The 17,607-nt window shown below is 33.5% G+C and overlaps 1 protein-coding gene across 11 annotated transcripts in view; it reads right to left on the bottom strand.

The window, feature by feature from the left end:
- EXOC6 (exocyst complex component 6) overlaps window positions 1-17,607 on the bottom strand; it is a 223,468-nt gene that overhangs the window by 77,980 nt on the left and 127,881 nt on the right. For 8 of the 11 annotated variants that reach the window (XM_081268555.1, XM_081268556.1, XM_081268552.1 and 5 more), the window contains 3 exons: window positions 17,477-17,586; window positions 10,773-10,884; window positions 9,906-10,040 (listed from right to left, as the gene is read on the bottom strand). In XM_081268555.1, coding sequence (XP_081124681.1) covers window positions 9,906-10,040; window positions 10,773-10,884; window positions 17,477-17,586 — 357 coding nt within the window. The remainder of the gene's footprint in view (window positions 1-9,905; window positions 10,041-10,772; window positions 10,885-17,476; window positions 17,587-17,607) is intronic. The other 3 variants (XM_081268559.1, XM_081268560.1, XM_081268554.1) reach the window with 1 other exon arrangement.

The following is a 17,607-nucleotide window of genomic DNA, read 5'->3' as shown; positions in this document are numbered from 1 at the left end:
AAGAGTCTAGCCAACTCAGATAGACTGGTAAAAAATCACAAGAAAAACATCCAAGAGATTTGGGATAACTTAAAAAAACCAAACTTACGAGTCATCGGGATAGAGGAAGGCACAGAGATTCATGCCAAGGGAATGAGTAACTTGCTGAAGGAAATAATTACAGAAAACTTTCCAGAAATAAAAAAGGAAACAGATATACAAATTGTAGATGCATACAGGACACCGAGCACACAAAATCACAGTAGACCAACGCCAAGACACATTGTTATGAAGATATCCAATATACAGAACAAAGAGAAAATATTAAAAGCTACAAGAGAAAAGAGACAGATTACATTTAGGGGTCAACCAATAAGGTTAACAACGGATTTTTCATCACAGACGCTGAAAGCGAGAAGATCCTGGAACAACGTATTTCAAACACTGAAAGACAATGGATGCCAACCAAGAATTCTGTATCCAGCAAAATTAAGCTTCAGATACGACAACGAAATAAAAATCTTTCATGATAAACAAAAGCTAAACGAATTTGTAGCCAGAAAACCAGCATTGCAAAGCGTCTTGAGCAAAACTCTACACGAGGAAGAAATGGAAAACAATAACCAAAACCATCAGCGGGAAGTGCCTCGGTAAAGACAGAGGACAGGGGGAAAGCTAATCATGGAGAAACAAACTAAATCAGGAAAAAAAAAAGAGATAAATAATCAAACATGGCAGGAAGTACAAACCATATATCAATAGTAACTCTAAACATTAATGGCTTAAACTCTCCAATAAAGCGACATAGGCTGGTAACATGGATTAAAAAAACAAATCCAACAGTATGCTGCCTCCAGGAGACACATCTGATTGGAAAAGACATACACAGGCTGAAGGTAAAAGGTTGGGAAAAAAATACCACGCACACGGTCCTCGTAAGCAAGCAGGGGTGGCCATTCTCATATCAAATAAAATCGACTTTAAGACTAAGTTAATCAAAAGGGATAAGGAAGGACATTATATACTGTTAAAAGGAACCATTCACCAACAAGACATAACAATTATCAATATTTATGCACCAAATAATGGCGCTGCAACATTCATAAAACAAACTCTCCTCAAGTTCAAGAATCGAATAGACCACAACACAATAATCATGGGTGACTTCAACACACCTCTCTCACCATTGGACAGATCCTCCAAACAAAAGTTAAATAAAGAAACTATTGACCTCAATATCACAATCAATAACCTAGACTTAACTGACATATATAGAATATATCAACCAGCATCAAGTGGATATACTTTTTTCTCAGCAGCACATGGAACCTTCTCAAAAATAGATCATATATTATGCCATAGGGCAACCCTCAGTAAATATAAAGGGGTTGAGATAATACCATGCACTTTATCAGATCATAATGGAATGAAACTGGAAATCAATGATAAAAGAAGGAAGGAAAAATCCTACATCACATGGACAATGAACAATACGTTACTGAATGATCAATGGGTTACAGAAGACATAAAGGAGAAAATCAAAAAATTCTTAGAGATAAATGAAAATACAGACACAACATATCGGAATCTATGGGACACAATGAAAGCAGTTTTGAGAGGGAAATTCATTGCCTGGAGGTCATTCTTCAAAAAAAGGAAAAACCAACAAATAAATGAGCTCACACTTCATCTCAAAGCCCTAGAAAAGGAAGAGCAAAACAATAGCAAATGTAGCAGAAGGCAAGAATTAATTAAAATCAGAGTAGAAATCAATGAAATTGAAACAAAAGAAACTATTGAAAAAATTAACAAAACAAAAAGTTGGTTCTTTGAAAAAATAAATAAGATCGACAGACCCCTAGACATACTAACAAAGAGAAGAAGAGAGAGAACTCAAATTACTAACATACGGGATGAAAAAGGCAATATTACAACAGACGCTTCAGAAATACAGAAAACAATTAGAAATTATTTTGAAAACCTATATTCCAATAAAATAGAAGATAGTGAAGACATCGATAAATTCCTTAAGTCATATGATTTGCCCAGACTGAGTCAGGAGGAAACTCACAACTTAAACAGACCAATATCAATAGATCAAATAGAAGAAGCAATCAAAAGACTTCCAACCAAGAAAAGCCCAGGACCGGATGGGTATACAGCGGAGTTCTACAAAACCTTTAAAGAAGAATTAATACCAATACTTTTCAAGTTATTTCAGGAAATAGAAAAAGAGGGAGCTCTTCCAAATTCATTCTATGAGGCCAACATCACCCTGATTCCGAAACCAGACAAAGACACCTCAAAGAAAGAAAACTACAGACCAATATCTCTAATGAACCTAGATGCAAAAATCCTCAATAAAATTCTGGCGAATCGAATACAAAAACACATCAAAAAAATTGTGCACCATGATCAAGTAGGATTCATCCCTGGGATGCAAGGATGGTTCAATATACGGAAATCAATAAATGTTATTCACCACATCAATAGACTTAAAGATAAGAACCATATGATCATCTCGATAGACGCAGAGAAAGCCTTCGACAAAGTACAGCATCCCTTTATGTTCAAAACATTAGAAAAACTAGGGATAACAGGAACTTACCTCGACATTGTAAAAGCTATCTATGCTAAGCCTCAGGCTAGCATCATTCTGAATGGAGAAAAATTGAAGGCATTCCCTCTAAAATCTGGAACAAGACAGGGATGCCCCCTATCACCACTTCTATTCAATATAGTTCTCGAAACACTGGCCAGAGCAATTAGACGAAAGAAATTAAAGGCATAAAAATAGGAAAAGAAGAACTTAAATTATCACTATTTGCAGATGACATGATTCTATACCTAGAAGACCCAAAAGGGTCTACAAAAAAACTACTAGAACTAATAAATGAATTCAGCAAAGTGGCAGGATATAAAATCAACACACATAAATCAAAGGCATTTCTGTATATCAGCGACAAAACTTCTGAAACGGAAATGAGGAAAAACACTCCATTCACAATATCCTCAAAAAAAAATAAAATACTTGGGAATCAACCTAACAAAAGAGGTGAAAGACCTATACAATGAAAACTACAGAACCCTAAAGAAAGAAATAGAAGAGGATCTTAGAAGATGGAAAAATATACCTTGTTCATGGATAGGCAGAACTAACATCATCAAAATGGTGATATTACCAAAAGTTCTCTATAGGTTTAATGCAATGCCAATCAAAATCCCAATGGCATTTCTTGTAGAAATAGATAAAGCAATCATGAAATTCATATGGAAAAATAAAGGACCCAGAATAGCAAAAGCAATTCTAAGCAGGAAGTGTGAATCAGGTGGTATAGCGATACCAGATTTCAAACTATATTACAGAGCAATAGTAATAAAAACAGCATGGTACTGGTACCAAAACAGGCGGGTGGACCAATGGTACAGAATAGAGGACACAGAGACTAATCCACAAAGCTACAACTATCTTATATTTGATAAAGGAGCTAAAAACATGCAATGGAGAAAGGATAGCATGTTCAACAAATGGTGTTGGGAAAACTGGAAATCCATATGCAACAAAATGAAACTGAATCCCCTCCTCTCACCATGCACAAAAGTCAACTCAAAGTGGATCAAGGAGCTAGATATCAAATCAGAGACTCTCCGTCTGATAGAAGAAAAAGTTGGCTCCGATCTACAGATTGTGGGGACGGGCTCAAAATTCCTTAATAGGACACCCATAGCACAAGAGTTAATAACAAGAATCAACAAATGGGACTTTCTTAAACTGAAAAGTTTTTTCTCAGCAAGAGAAACAATAAGAGAGGTAAATAGGGAGCCTATATCCTGGGAACAAATTTTTACTCCTCACACTTCAGATAGAGCCCTAATATCCAGAGTATACAAAGAACTCAAAAAATTAGACAATAAGAAAACAAACAACCCAATCAACAAATGGGCCAAGGACATGAACAAACACTTCACAGAGGAGGACATACAATCAATCAACAAGTACATGAAAAAATGCTCACCATCTCTAGCAGTCAAGGAAATGCAAATCAAAACCACCCTAAGATACCACCTCACCCCAGTAAGATTGGCAGCCATGATGAAGTCAAACAACAATGAGTGCTGGCGAGGATGTGGGGAAAAGGGTACTCTTGTACACTCTTGGTGGGACTACAAACGGGTGCGGCCAATTTGGAAAGCAGTATGGAGATTCCTGGGAAAGCTGGGAATGGAACCACCATTTGACCCAGCTATTGCCCTTCTCGGACTATTTCCTGAAGACCTTAAAAGAGCACACTACAGGGATACTGCCACATCGATGTTCATAGCAGCACAATTCACAATTGCTAGACTGTGGAACCAACCCAGATGCCCTTCAATAGATGAATGGATAAAAAAAATGTGGCATTTATACACCATGGAGTATTACGCAGCACTAAAAAATGACAAAATCACGGAATTTGCAGGGAAATGGATGGCACTAGAGCAGATTATGCTTAGTGAAGCTAGCCAATCCCTAAAAAACAAATACCAAATGTCTTCTTTGATATAATGAGAGCAACTAAGAACAGAACAGGGAGGAAGAGCAGGAAGAAAAGATTAACATTAAACAGAGACATGAGGCGGGAGGAAAAGGGAGAAAAAAAGGGAAATCACATGGAAATGGAGGGAGACCCTCATTGTTATACAAAATTACATATAAGAGGTTATGAGGGGAATGGGATAACAAACATGGAGGGAAATGAATTACAGTAGATGGGGTAGAGAGAGAAGATGGGAGGGGAGGGGAGGGGGGATAGTAGAGGATAGGAAAGGTAGCAGAATACAACAGTCACTAATATGGCAGTATGTAAAAATGTGATGTGTAACCGATGTGATTCTGCAATCTGTATTTGGGGTAAAAATGGGAGTTCATAACCCACTTGATTCTAATGTATGAAATATGATTTGTCAAGAGCTTTGTAATGTTGTGAACATCCAATAAAAATAAATAAATAAATAAATTTTTTAAAAAAAAGGAAAAAGAAAAAAGAAAAGTTTTAGTTAGCAACAATAAAGTGGAAATATAAAAATTTATTATTTTCATTGTTGTTACTGTCAAGAACTTTGGTGTTTAGTTTACTTTTCTGAGGTAACACCAAGGGCAGGTTCTACTTTCCCTATAAACTATTTAGGTTCAAACCAACTTTTTTCAAGATTTTTTTTAAATTGGAAGGAGAAGTATTTAATATTTTAAGAAGTTTATTATAGTCCATAAACTATAAAAGAAAGCCAAGAAATCTAAATCAGGAAGTTAGTGGCTATGCTATGTGAAAGAAAAATTCAGACAGAAGTTCTGAGCAGGAACACATTTTAAGACAACATTTGAACGAACTTTTTTAATGACTAAAAGTTTTACTTATTTTGTAATCTAAATACAATCATTAGGAAACATATATGACCTTGATACTGCATGAAGTGATCTTATGAAGGTCAGTTTAAATCTTTTATTTAAATCTTACATAAAATTTAATAAAAACATTCAGCTTATAAACAAATTCTTTCATTCTTCCTTTGCTTGTTAAAGAAACAGTGCCCTCTGGAGGCAGAAATGTATTGAGCAGAATTTGAGAACTATTTTTTATTGCAATGTATAAAAATTAAATGAGGTCATACTATCAGTGGTTTTCAACCATTGGTGCACAGCAGAACTACCCCAGAGGGATTTTTAAAACATGTATAAACTCCATCTGTACCTCCTAATCCATAAGCATGTGTTTTGAATGAAAGCTAAGTAGAAATACACATCTATAATTTTCTGTTTGTCATTTATTCTCCCTTTTGGAGCAGTCTTCAAACATGTTTTGGAAAACATTCACAGATATATGGTTCAGGCAGGACTGAACCTATATCTGGCTCCAAGGATGAATCTTGATGAGTATAAGAAAATTAGCAGTTTCCATCCTCTTACACAGGGAACTCCACAGCAGCTAGTGAAAGAAATATTTTCTCTCTCTTCAGACGATAAGGCATGAAAATGTGAGGTTTGGAACTGGGACCAGGCAACCATTCTGCTACCAGGAGAGCACCTACAGGTACTGGGTCATCACATGGTGTCTGAAAATGAGGTCAAAATTGCATAAAGTAGAGCTAAATAAAGGAGAGACTCTGGGTCCTTGGTGATATATCCTGAGCAGCAGGCTTCAGACTCACCTGAAATCTGCCCTGTATTCGGACTTTTCAGTTACTCTGACAAAAAATTATTGCAGTTTTTTGTTTAGTTGGTTGTTTTTGTTTCTGTTTCAAGATAGAGTGCCAATATGTTGCTCAGTGGCTTTAGGAGCATGTGACTCCACCAGGCCCCATTATTGTTTAAGAAAGTTTGAGATGATTTTTCTGTTAGTTTCTATCAAATTTTTTCTTAGTAGCTCTATTACAAGTATCCTATTTGAACATTTTATTGAGTATCTAAGGGGAAAAAAAGGTTATATTTAATTTTACTCATTTAGAATAAGGCAAACAGTTCAATAACCTTTTTGGGGCCTTAAAAATCTAAGTAGCAGATGGCACTGGAACTGTCACAAGACTATTTTCCCTAGTTAATTTTTTCCTGCTTTTCTTCAAAAAACAATGTTACAGTAAGCCATAATTTTGATCCAGAAATTTCTAAATGTTAATTATACCACACACAGCATCCAAATCATTATCTTAATGTCAGTATTGACAAAACAGGGGAAAAACAGATAAGACAATACAACAAACCTAATATTTAGTCATGATGGGGGAAGGAGTATAATAGTGAGTAAGATGGACAGGAGGATAAGCCAATTTAAGGAATCATAGTTTTAAAAAACAAATAGCTAATTTCATTAGATGCTTTAGATACCAGTTTGACAATCAAGAAAAGTTACTTTATTCTTATATTTGGTACCTAACATCAACTTTAAAATGAAAGAAAGATTTGCCTCTTTATGCTTCTAATTAAATTAGTAAAGGAGCACTAATTCACTTGGCTACTTTTCAACACATTTTTTCATTATGCCATATTATTGTGATTGACTTACAGTTGCAATCACTACCAGGACTCAGAAAGAAACTCTTCAGGGTGACAGACTGGAAAAGTTCCATGGAACCAAGTTAAAAGATCCCTGGTGCCAAAGAGAGAGAACTGGGATCATTCCTCTACAACATAAACCAAAAAGGAAATGATATTCCCATTTCATCCCTCTATTCTGATGCAATTTTTTTCAGTGAGCATAACTCTTACATTATTTTTAAGTGGCTCTGTGTGGGTCCAAGTTAATTTCAATAAGTTGAAGTACTGTTTTAGGGTAGTAACTACTGTTGTACCTCTAATACCACTCACAGATTCAGCAAAGTGAAAGGTAAGCTAATAAGAAAATCTATAATAATTTATAAAATAAACAGATGACATACATGAGCACATATATCATATGTATGCACATGTGCATTTTGGAAGAAAAACAAATAGAGGTATGATAAAGGAATCATGAAAGTGCTTGTTTCCATGACCCTTAAGAAACCAAACAAGAATGTTTTGTAGGGTTATTGGATTGAAAAGAATTAGGCTAAGAGGTTAACTAAGCAATTCAATCTAATATCCATAACTAAGACTGTACCTCAATCATCTCTGTGGAATAGGCAACACATTGACTATTCAATATGAATGGAAATTCCCCAATGTCCCTGAGTAATTCACTCTAACACTGAGTTAACAATTCTCCCTGCTGAACCACTTCCTCATATCACAATTCAAGACAAATTCCTCTTGAAATAGATCAAAAGGTAGAACCAAATACTTGATTTTCCAATAATGAGCACAAAACAGCTCTTGTTATATTATGAAACATAGGATGAAACAAAGAAATATTTACTAAGCTCTAAGTGAAAACAAAACAAAGAATAACAAAAAATGAGGAAGCCATGCTATTTGTAGTGGCAGAACTTGATTTCTGATTTCCAAGGAAACCCACCTAAGGGTACATGATGGTAGTTGGTGTTTCAACTAAATATCTACAACTATGGAGTGGTGAACCAGAGCTAATATTTCTAAAATTCTCTCCCAACAGACAGATTTTGAGAAACAGTTTCAAGATCCCCCAATATAAGAGCACCATGTTCCAGCATCTTTGATTCTAACTGATAATAAACAATTGCTTGAAAATCCTTAGAAACACCAAGGTATTTCATATTTTATTCAGAGTACTGAGTAAGCAGATCAAATTTAATGTGAGCAGTTAATTAGGCTTACAACTGTAAGCCTAAATAAATCCCCTCTTGTCAGGGTCTGAAGCATACATGAATATAAGGACAGAAAGAACAATTAAGAGAGAGATTATTAAAAAAATCTAATATAAAAGCTAAGGATTTCTGAAGGCAGTGGCACACATCTGGAATCATAGACACTGGTGAAGCTGAGGCAAGAGGATCACAAGTTCAAGGCCAGTCTGGGCAATTTAATGAGACACTGTCTCAAAATTAAAAAAAAAAAAAAAGAAAGAAAGAAAGAACTGGGAATATAGCTCAGTGGTAGAGCACCCTTGGGTTGAATCCCCAGTACCATAAAGAAGGAAAAAAGAAAGAAAAAAGCTGAAGATCAATGCATCTTTGGATAAAATAAAGGTCCAAAATTGTACTCTTCCCTTATAATACTTAAGTGATACTGTTAAGTATCTTTTACAGTTTTTTCTTCCTGTGAGCTTCTTCAGGGAAGTGACAGATATTTGTATACTTGGGGCCTAATAGAGAGCTCAGAGCATAACTGATAAACAATGAATTGCTCTGTGCTATCTCCTTTAATCTTTATAACCTCATATGAGGTAGATAGTATATTGTTACTCTGATTTTACAGATGAAGAAGTTTATAATCATTAATGTTAAAAAAACTTGCACAGGTCACATAGCAGTCTACTCCAGAGTATATACTCTTAATCACTACATTATATTATTGAATAAATAAATGCCTGCTTTTTCACATCGTTCTGTCTCAATTCTAATTTTATAAGTCCACTGACACAGATGCCATTCTGAATTTGTCTTCTGTATCAGGCTAACAACATGAGCTTAAGAGTCATCGGGGAAGCATAAGATTTAGGGACCAAATAGATAATTTTGGGAACCCACAGTTGTTTCTGGGCTTTGCACATTCAGAGTAAATATTAACATTAAGTTAATTATATCTAAATACAAGTGCACTTAATTTTAAAAATAAATTATTACAATATAATTTTAGGAGATAAATTGAATAATTTATAATATAGAAAAAGTAGGAAGATAAAAATTCTTTTGAATTTTTAAAGTTAGAAGGGATCAGTAAGTGGTTTATAATTAATTTAATAAAATATTCCTTACAAGGAAATTTACAATGCTAGCCTATTCCAATGTATCATTTATGTTTCCAAATCAATAACACAAACATAAAATTATTGAATCTTGCACTCTGTTGAAAACAACCATCAATTCATCTTTCAGTATATCCCCTGCTACTATACAAATATAAATCTTTTCATCCAGAAAAAAGAACTTCTGTGACATATTTTTTTCTTCAGTATAGAGTCAATGAGGGATGAAAAGCAAATCTCACACTTATTTATCTCATATTTTTCATTTCCAAACACACACACATGTAAAATTAATTACTGAACTCTAAAATTCAGCTAGCCTAATTCAACCTTACCATTTGTTTTCAAACCATAAGTAAAATGTAATTCATTGTAGAAAATCAATGTTTCTCTCCACTTTTATTGAAGTTTAAAATGTTTTATTAATATTTAAAATATCAAAAAGGAACTGACATTTATCTGCTGTTGACAATAATTAGCTCTAATTCTCAATATTTAGAAATACAATGAAATCACACCAAAAAATTTGTCTTTAATTACCTAATTTTGCTACAGTAATTGAACAGAAAACTTTGGTCAGATTTTATATACCTTAAAAGTAGAAAGTCCATAAAGTCTTGTGGTATGAACAGTTTCTTGAGAAATATTTGTAATGTTAGTTATAAAGTCCTCAAGGTATTTACAAGCTTGTTCCAGGTGTGTTGTGTTTATGATGATTTGCACTAGCTAGAAAACACAAAATATATACAGTAAAATGCAATTTACACATATGCAAAACTATCTGATTTTTAAAAACAGCATTATTACTTCCAGACACTGTACCATTTCTGCATAATTATAGCAACACAGGAAACAACTGATTATCTGATGTTAAAAGCCTGATGCAAATACTGCTAACATCATTAAAAATATATATGGATACACCAAGAATCCAACTGCCAATAATTTTAAAATAGCTTTCCATAGTACTTTTCCAATCTCATACATTAAATAAGTAAAAAAAAAAAAATGAGGATTGAGGATTTTGATCCTCCATGTAAAGACTGGCAATGAGATATTTAAATGCATTTTCTCACATTTCCTTTATTTCTGGTGTAAATAAATGAAAACATGAGAAGATGCACATTGGATTAGATAAAAGGGAATGAAGGAAAGGGAGGGAGGATGGGATTAGAAAAGACAGTAGAATGAATCTGACATAACTTTCCTATGTTCATATATACATACACTACCAGTGAAACTCCATTATCAAGTACAACCACAATAATGAGATCCTAATTAAAATAAATTATTTTCCATGTATGTATAATATGTCAAAATGCTCTCTACAGTCACGTATATCTAAGAAAGAACAAATAAATAAAATACCAAGCCAGTTTTATATTATGATGTTCAGCAATAATCTATAAATTTTTTCATATAAAAAACTATTTGATTGTATGTGTCTTCTTAACCTACCTCTGTCAAACCTATATGGGGCTTTCTAATAAGGTTCAATAAACAGCTATTCAAAGTTCTGGTCAGCAGCAGATTTGTTGATTTTCTAAGCATATCATCTATTTCTGTTGAACTAAAAAAAGAAAGGTTGATGTTATTAAACTTTCCAAGGGTATAGTTAGTTAACATTCTAAGTAATTTAATATTATTTGTTAAAATAATTTGTTATAATCCATTCTTTCTTATCTTTAAATGAATTATAATAACTCATACTTACTAAATCACAAACTTCAATTCAATTTCATAAATTCACAAAGCAGAATATTCTTTTATGGCAATAATTTAAATTCATCAAATCAACCACTACAGAAAAATCATGAGGTACTTAGTACAAGGAAATAAAACTATTCTTAAATTACAACTACATTCTACAGTCACTTTGCAAGACACTTCATATATAACTATAGCTAAAAATTACTTTTTAAACACACATTAATGTGAACTTTTCTTAGATATAAATTTTCAGATTTAAATTTTAAAATAATTAAGCTATCCATTTCCATTGAGATTTTTGAAGACACTTATATTTTAAACTAATTTCAATTTAGTGCAAAAAAACCTATGATGCTTCTGAACATCCTAAAGATTGTTAAGCTGGCACTATTCTTATGCTTTCCTCCTCACCACTAGGCCTTCAACCGAATAATAATTTCTTGGGATTCTCAATCTCCGCACCATTAATATTTTAGACTGAATAATACTGTGCTGGGGGGCCCATTCTGTGCACTGTAAGATGTTTAGCAGTATTTCTGGTCTCCATCTACTAGTTCCAAGTAGCACCCCTCCCCCAAATTGTAACAACCAAAAATATTTCTAGACATTGCCAAAGGAAGAGAGGTGGGTGGCAGCAGGGAGGAGGCCAAAATTATTCTCCGTTTAGAACAACTGCCTTACACCTTTTACTTTTTAAAAAATAATTTTGGTATTGCCCAGAGGCACCTTACCACTGACCTACTCCCTAGTCCTTTTTATTTTTTGAGACAGGGTCTCACTAAGTTGCTTATGGCTTCGGTAAGTTGCTGAGGTTGGCCTTGAATTTGTGATCCTTCTGTCTTAACCTCCCAAGTCATCTCCTTTTATTTTTTACTGTATTAAAATAACATTCCTAAAACTATATAAAGCACAAATATTTATTACATTTTTAAAGATTTTTTAAAAGATGGACACAATATCTTTACTTTATTTATTTATTTTTATGCGGTGCTGAGGATTGAACCCAGGGCTATACCACTGAGCTATAACCCCCAGCCCCTACATTTATTTTTAAAGATGCAAATAAAGCAAGATTTGACCAAACATGAACACTTCTTGCTACCGTTCTAATGTTCTACATTTTAATGCAGGTCCTTTTCTGTTTACTTTATTTAGTTTTTGGTGTTGGGGTCCAACCAAGAGCTTTGTGCTTGCTAAGCTCCTGCTCTAACACTGCTTCCACCCCAGCTCCAGTGCAGGGACTGTACTATTTCTGCTAACCCTAATTCTAGTAGGCCCAAGGAGGCTATTTCTCTCTGATTTGTTTTAAAATATAGAATCAAGACTTCTCCAGAAATGAGCAGGGCTTCAGGGTTACTTAGTATCAAACATTCAAGACAGAAAATGTTTTAATTGATCAATAGTATCCCTTGAACAAGCCAATTATTCACCCTAATAAAAGAAAGGTGGTTGACAACTCCTCTGGTTTTTCAGATACACTGAAATTGTGCTTAAAGACACACTGCATAGCATCTTTTTCATGTGAAAGTTATCATTTACAGATAATATCTTTTGTTTAATTTCCCTATACATCCTTGAATGCTGAGTCTGGTTTCTTCATAAACCAAAGAAAGAAAACCTATCAGCACCTGTGTCCTATTTGGGCCAGCAAGATTTACCTTATGACCAGTATTCCCCCCATGTAGTTTTTAATATCAACTGAGCAATTTTTTCCTTAAGTCCTTGCCCTTTGAACCTATAACTTATACTCTTCCTAAATTTTAAAGAACACTTCACAATAATTAAATTTAATATGCAATAACTCTCCTAAATATCTTACAGCTTAATCTCTTATGAGGACTAAAAAATGCTTAAAGACAACATTCAAATCTTATATTATTCCTTTACAACCAAATAATCATGAAACTTTGGAGTCTTTTATGAAGTCATTTAATTCTCTGGCACTACTTTTATTCACAAATAAAAAACATTCATACTATAAAAGCTATAAAATACTTCTTATTTAAAAAATCTTAACTCCAAAATATGTTTAAACAAAAATAAAATATGAGCTTTAAACACAGACATGATTCTTTTTTATCCATAACTTTTTTTTTTTTTTTTTTGTATTGGGGATTGAACCTAGGGATGCTTTACCACTGAGCTACATTTCCGGTCCATTTTATTTTCTTGTTCTGAAACAAGATCTCAATAAGATTGACCAGGCTAGCCTCAAAACATGCAATTTTCCTGCCTCAGCCTCCCAAATCACTGGGATTAGAGGTATACACCACTGTGCCTGGCTTCCATAACTCTTTAATGATAAAAAACATAACAACTCTTAAAGCTCAATTTTAGGTTATGTATGTAGAGTTTAAAAATAAAAATGTCAAAGAACCGATAATCTAGAGTAAATTTAGATTTACATATCTTTTAATTAATCGTTGTCTGTTTCTTCATATCCCAAATTTTTTTTCTTTTTTGTAGTAGTGGGGATTGAACCCAGAGTCTTCACATGCTAGGCAAATACTCTACCACTAAGCTACACCTCAGCCCCATATTCTGAATTTCTTTTTCCTCTTAGTAACAAAATTAGAATAGTGAGTGTATTTGGCAAAGCATAATTTTTTAAATGTCAGCATAAATACTTTCTTGAATAGATAATGATCACAGCTTATTAAAATGAGCAGAACGCCAGGCACAGTGGCACACACCTGTAATTCCAGTGGCTCAGGAGGCTGAGGCAGGAAGATTGCAAGTTCAAAGCCAGCCTCAGCAAAAGTGAGGCACTAAGCAACTCAATGAGGCCCTATCTCTAAATAAAATACAAAATAGGGCTGGGGATGTGGCTCAGTGGCCAAATGCTCCTGAGTTCAATACCTGGTATTCCCACCGCCCAAAAAATGATCAGAATCAATCTAACAAAATTAGATATTTTTGTCAAAGAGAAAAGGAGAATATTGTAGCCTTTTCAGTTGTAGCATTAGCACACAATATTTGCCTTTTAAACTTCATATATAAAAGGAGTTGGAACTGATGTTCTAGTTTTATATTCGGACATTAGGTTTTAGGGAAAATTATACATAATAATATGATTAATGACTTTTATCTTTGGTATTATAAATTCAATTTAAAAATCAAATCATAATTATTAGAAAGTCACTATATCTCCTCTGTAAATAAAAAATAATAATTCCAAAATGCTATATTTCCATGCTTTCTACAAGTGGTTTTTTGTTTGTTTTGTTTTGGTTTGGTTTTGGTACTGGCGATTAAACCAGGGGCGCTTAGCCACTGAGCTACATCCCAGTCCTTTTTATATTTTATTTAGTGCCAAAGTCTCACTAATTGTTTAGAGCCTTGATAAATTGCTGAGACTAGCTTTGAGCTCACTGTCCTCCTGTCTCAAGCCTCCCAAGCTGCTGGGATTACAGGCATGAGCCACCACGCTTAGCTCTACAAATTTAATAATATCTTAATCAGGTATGAGTATTGTGTTTCAAGAATCCACATTAGAGTAGGTAATAACAAGTACATGTTAGAACATTCAAATTGTCCACACAACAAGTAATTATATTTAAAGGAAAAGATAAAGGGAACTAATGCTATAGATTAGGATTGCAGTTTCAAGAATAACTCTCAAGACCAGGGATGAGCCAGCACATCCTTTAGCATGCACAATGTCCTAGGTTCAATCCCAGGATCTCCCCACTTCAAGAATAATTCTCAATTTTACTCTATTTGAGTCAAGTTATAAGATGAGTGCTAAAGAGATACTTTTTGTTTTTCCCTTTCACTAGCATTTGTTCACCTAAAAAAAAAAGATGAATATATCCCCATCTTTAAAAACTTAAAGATAATAGAGATTTCAGTTATAGTTAGTTATTAGAGAGTATATAAACAAATTCAAATCCACTGAAATATAAGTCAAACTTTCCTCCATCCCTTTATTCACAAGTACTCCTATTTCAGGCTCCTAACACTTCTTGTATATGTTCCTTTCTCTTTGTAACCATTGATCCTATTTCAGTCATTTTTCATCTTTTTCTTGAGCCACTGACTTCACTTCCTTAACATGATACTTTTTGTTATCCTTCTCCAATCTACCATCCATGTTGAGCCAGAGGTAAACTTTTGAAAAAATAATTCTAATCATGTCACACCTTAAACATTCTTCAATAGTTCCCCAATACTTTTAAAATAAAATATAAACACTCCAAGCTCCAGTCTCACATCTAGCATCCCATCCTCTCCTAAGCTCTGTGAGGCTACCATGTGCCAGGTACTGTACTCGGTGCTTTATTGCACATGCACTAACTGTTTTCATTCTTACTACAAATTATTTTCCTCATTTGACAGATGAGGAAACTGCAGTTTAAGGAGATGAATTGACTTGTTAGCATCAAGACTCAAACTAAAGCTTATGTTATTAAGCACTGCATAGCTTCTGTTTAGAACAGAATGTTAAATGAAAAACAGGATAGGAATAAATTGTTGATGGCTCTGATATATCCACTAGAAAAACTTACCATTGTAATCAGACTTACTCTTATGTTATTCCTTTTCAGGTAATACTCAACTTATATTCACTACCTTTTTCAAAGGCTACATGATGGTGTGTGTGATATGTTATGCTACATAACCTCTAGTATCTAAAGCTAAAGTTAGTGTCTTTAGAAATTTTGGTGTAAGTGGTTGGTAAAGTATGATGAAGCTTAAGCAGTGATTTTTTAAAAAATTTTGCTATACAACAGAATCACTCAGAGAAGTTGGTAAAACCTTGGAACTCACCCTCAGTTTCTAATTTAGGAGGTCTGAGGTAGTATTTCTAATTATTTCCTCTGTGATACTAATGTTACTGGTCTGGCAACTACTTTGACAACTGCTGGCTTATGGGAATCACATAACACAACAAATGCTATTTGTTAGACATCTGTCTTCCTTTCTTCTCCTATTCTTATTACTCATGAACAGGAATTACAAAATCTTTCAAAGAATCACTACTCACAAAGAAAGAACAATGTAAGACTTTAAATCAGATACCATTCACACTGGCAGAACTAATTTCTTTTTCCATTTATTTTTATCTTGTTTAAATCCAAAATAGTACTTTATGATAAGAAACAGATACAATAAAATTTCTGCTTGAAAAACAATTATAACATATGAACAGCCTTTTTGTGATTTAAAATTTTGAGTTTCCCTGAAAAAGAATATCTCCTGCTATTCCATATATAAATTCAGAAGAATGAATTTCAGAGTAAACATGAAAGCAAGAATTACCACTTCATGTGTTCCAGAGTGTTCACAATCAGAAATGTATCACCTGACTATAATGCAGGATCTTTCTAGATAACTGGATGTAGCATAAAGATTAATGCTTTGCTTCCATTAACTGAACCTTTTTTATTGTGTCAGACATTTTTACAGACGTGAATCAGAAGACCTGCTCTTCATCCCAGCTCTCAACCTAATGAGCATGATCATTCTGAATTATTGATTTAGCCTTTCTGAGCCTCAGTTTCCTTATCAGCAAAAAGGAATAATATCACATTTCCCATTTCCATAAACATAGGATATTATTTTCATCATATCAGATAAATGACATTTCTTGCCTATAAAAATAAATTTGCTATTGCTACCAATAGTTGTGCTGCTCTCCATTATTGAGTGTATCAACTTGCTACAACATTCTTTACTTATTCTATTGATTTTGTCTGAATCCTCACTTTAAATCTTTCTGAGAAAAAAAAAACAAAACAAGCTTAACGATATCAGATCTTCAACAAGGCAGTCAATGTCACAGATAAAAAGGGGACATCATGAAACAAATTGAATCATGAATGCAAGGTGTGAACCTTGTTTGGACCTCATTGAAAAAGACAATGAAGATAATCAAGACAATCAAGACAACATTGACATATACTAGGAAACTGATACTATAGAATCATGTTAATTTTGTTACATTTTGTTAACTAATGAAATGTCCTCATTGTTTATAGAAAAACATATTGAAGTATTCAGGGATAAAAGATCATTATATTAGGAATTTGCTTGCAAATATATCAGCAAAAAAAAAAAAAAAAAAAAGAAGAAGAAGATATGGCAAAGGCTGGGGATGTTGCTTAGGGGCAGAGTATTGATCCAGCATGAGCAAGGCCCTAGGTTCAATCCCCATCACTGCAAAAAAAAGAATATATGACAAAATTTTTATTACTGTTAAATTTAGATGCTGATAACATAGAAGTTTCCTATAAATTATTTTTACTTTTATGTACTTGAAGATTTACATAATTAAAAGTTAAAAATACAATATTAGATTTATAGCAACTAAACCCTAAATATAACTAAATAAAATATGTAAACTTTTTTGATGAGAGAGTAATTCATTAAAGAGTCATGGTATGAAAACTAAATGTTAATGATTCATAAAAACAGTATGATAAAGACACATTTCTTATTAGTAAGCTTACCTCCGGTGCAGCGACTCTGAAAATTTAAGGCTGGCATAAATAAATTCTTTAACTTGAATGTATATATGAGGCACTGACTGAGACATGGGGAATTTTTTGGGGAAAGATTGCTGTAGAAAGAGAAAGTAAAT

This window comes from Spermophilus citellus, assembly GCF_964194105.1.
Source record: "Spermophilus citellus genome assembly, chromosome: 15".
NCBI classification, from domain to species: domain Eukaryota; kingdom Metazoa; phylum Chordata; class Mammalia; order Rodentia; family Sciuridae; genus Spermophilus; species Spermophilus citellus.
Note: the sequence above shows the minus strand (reverse complement) of the source record. Positions and strands in the feature narration are given on the sequence as shown.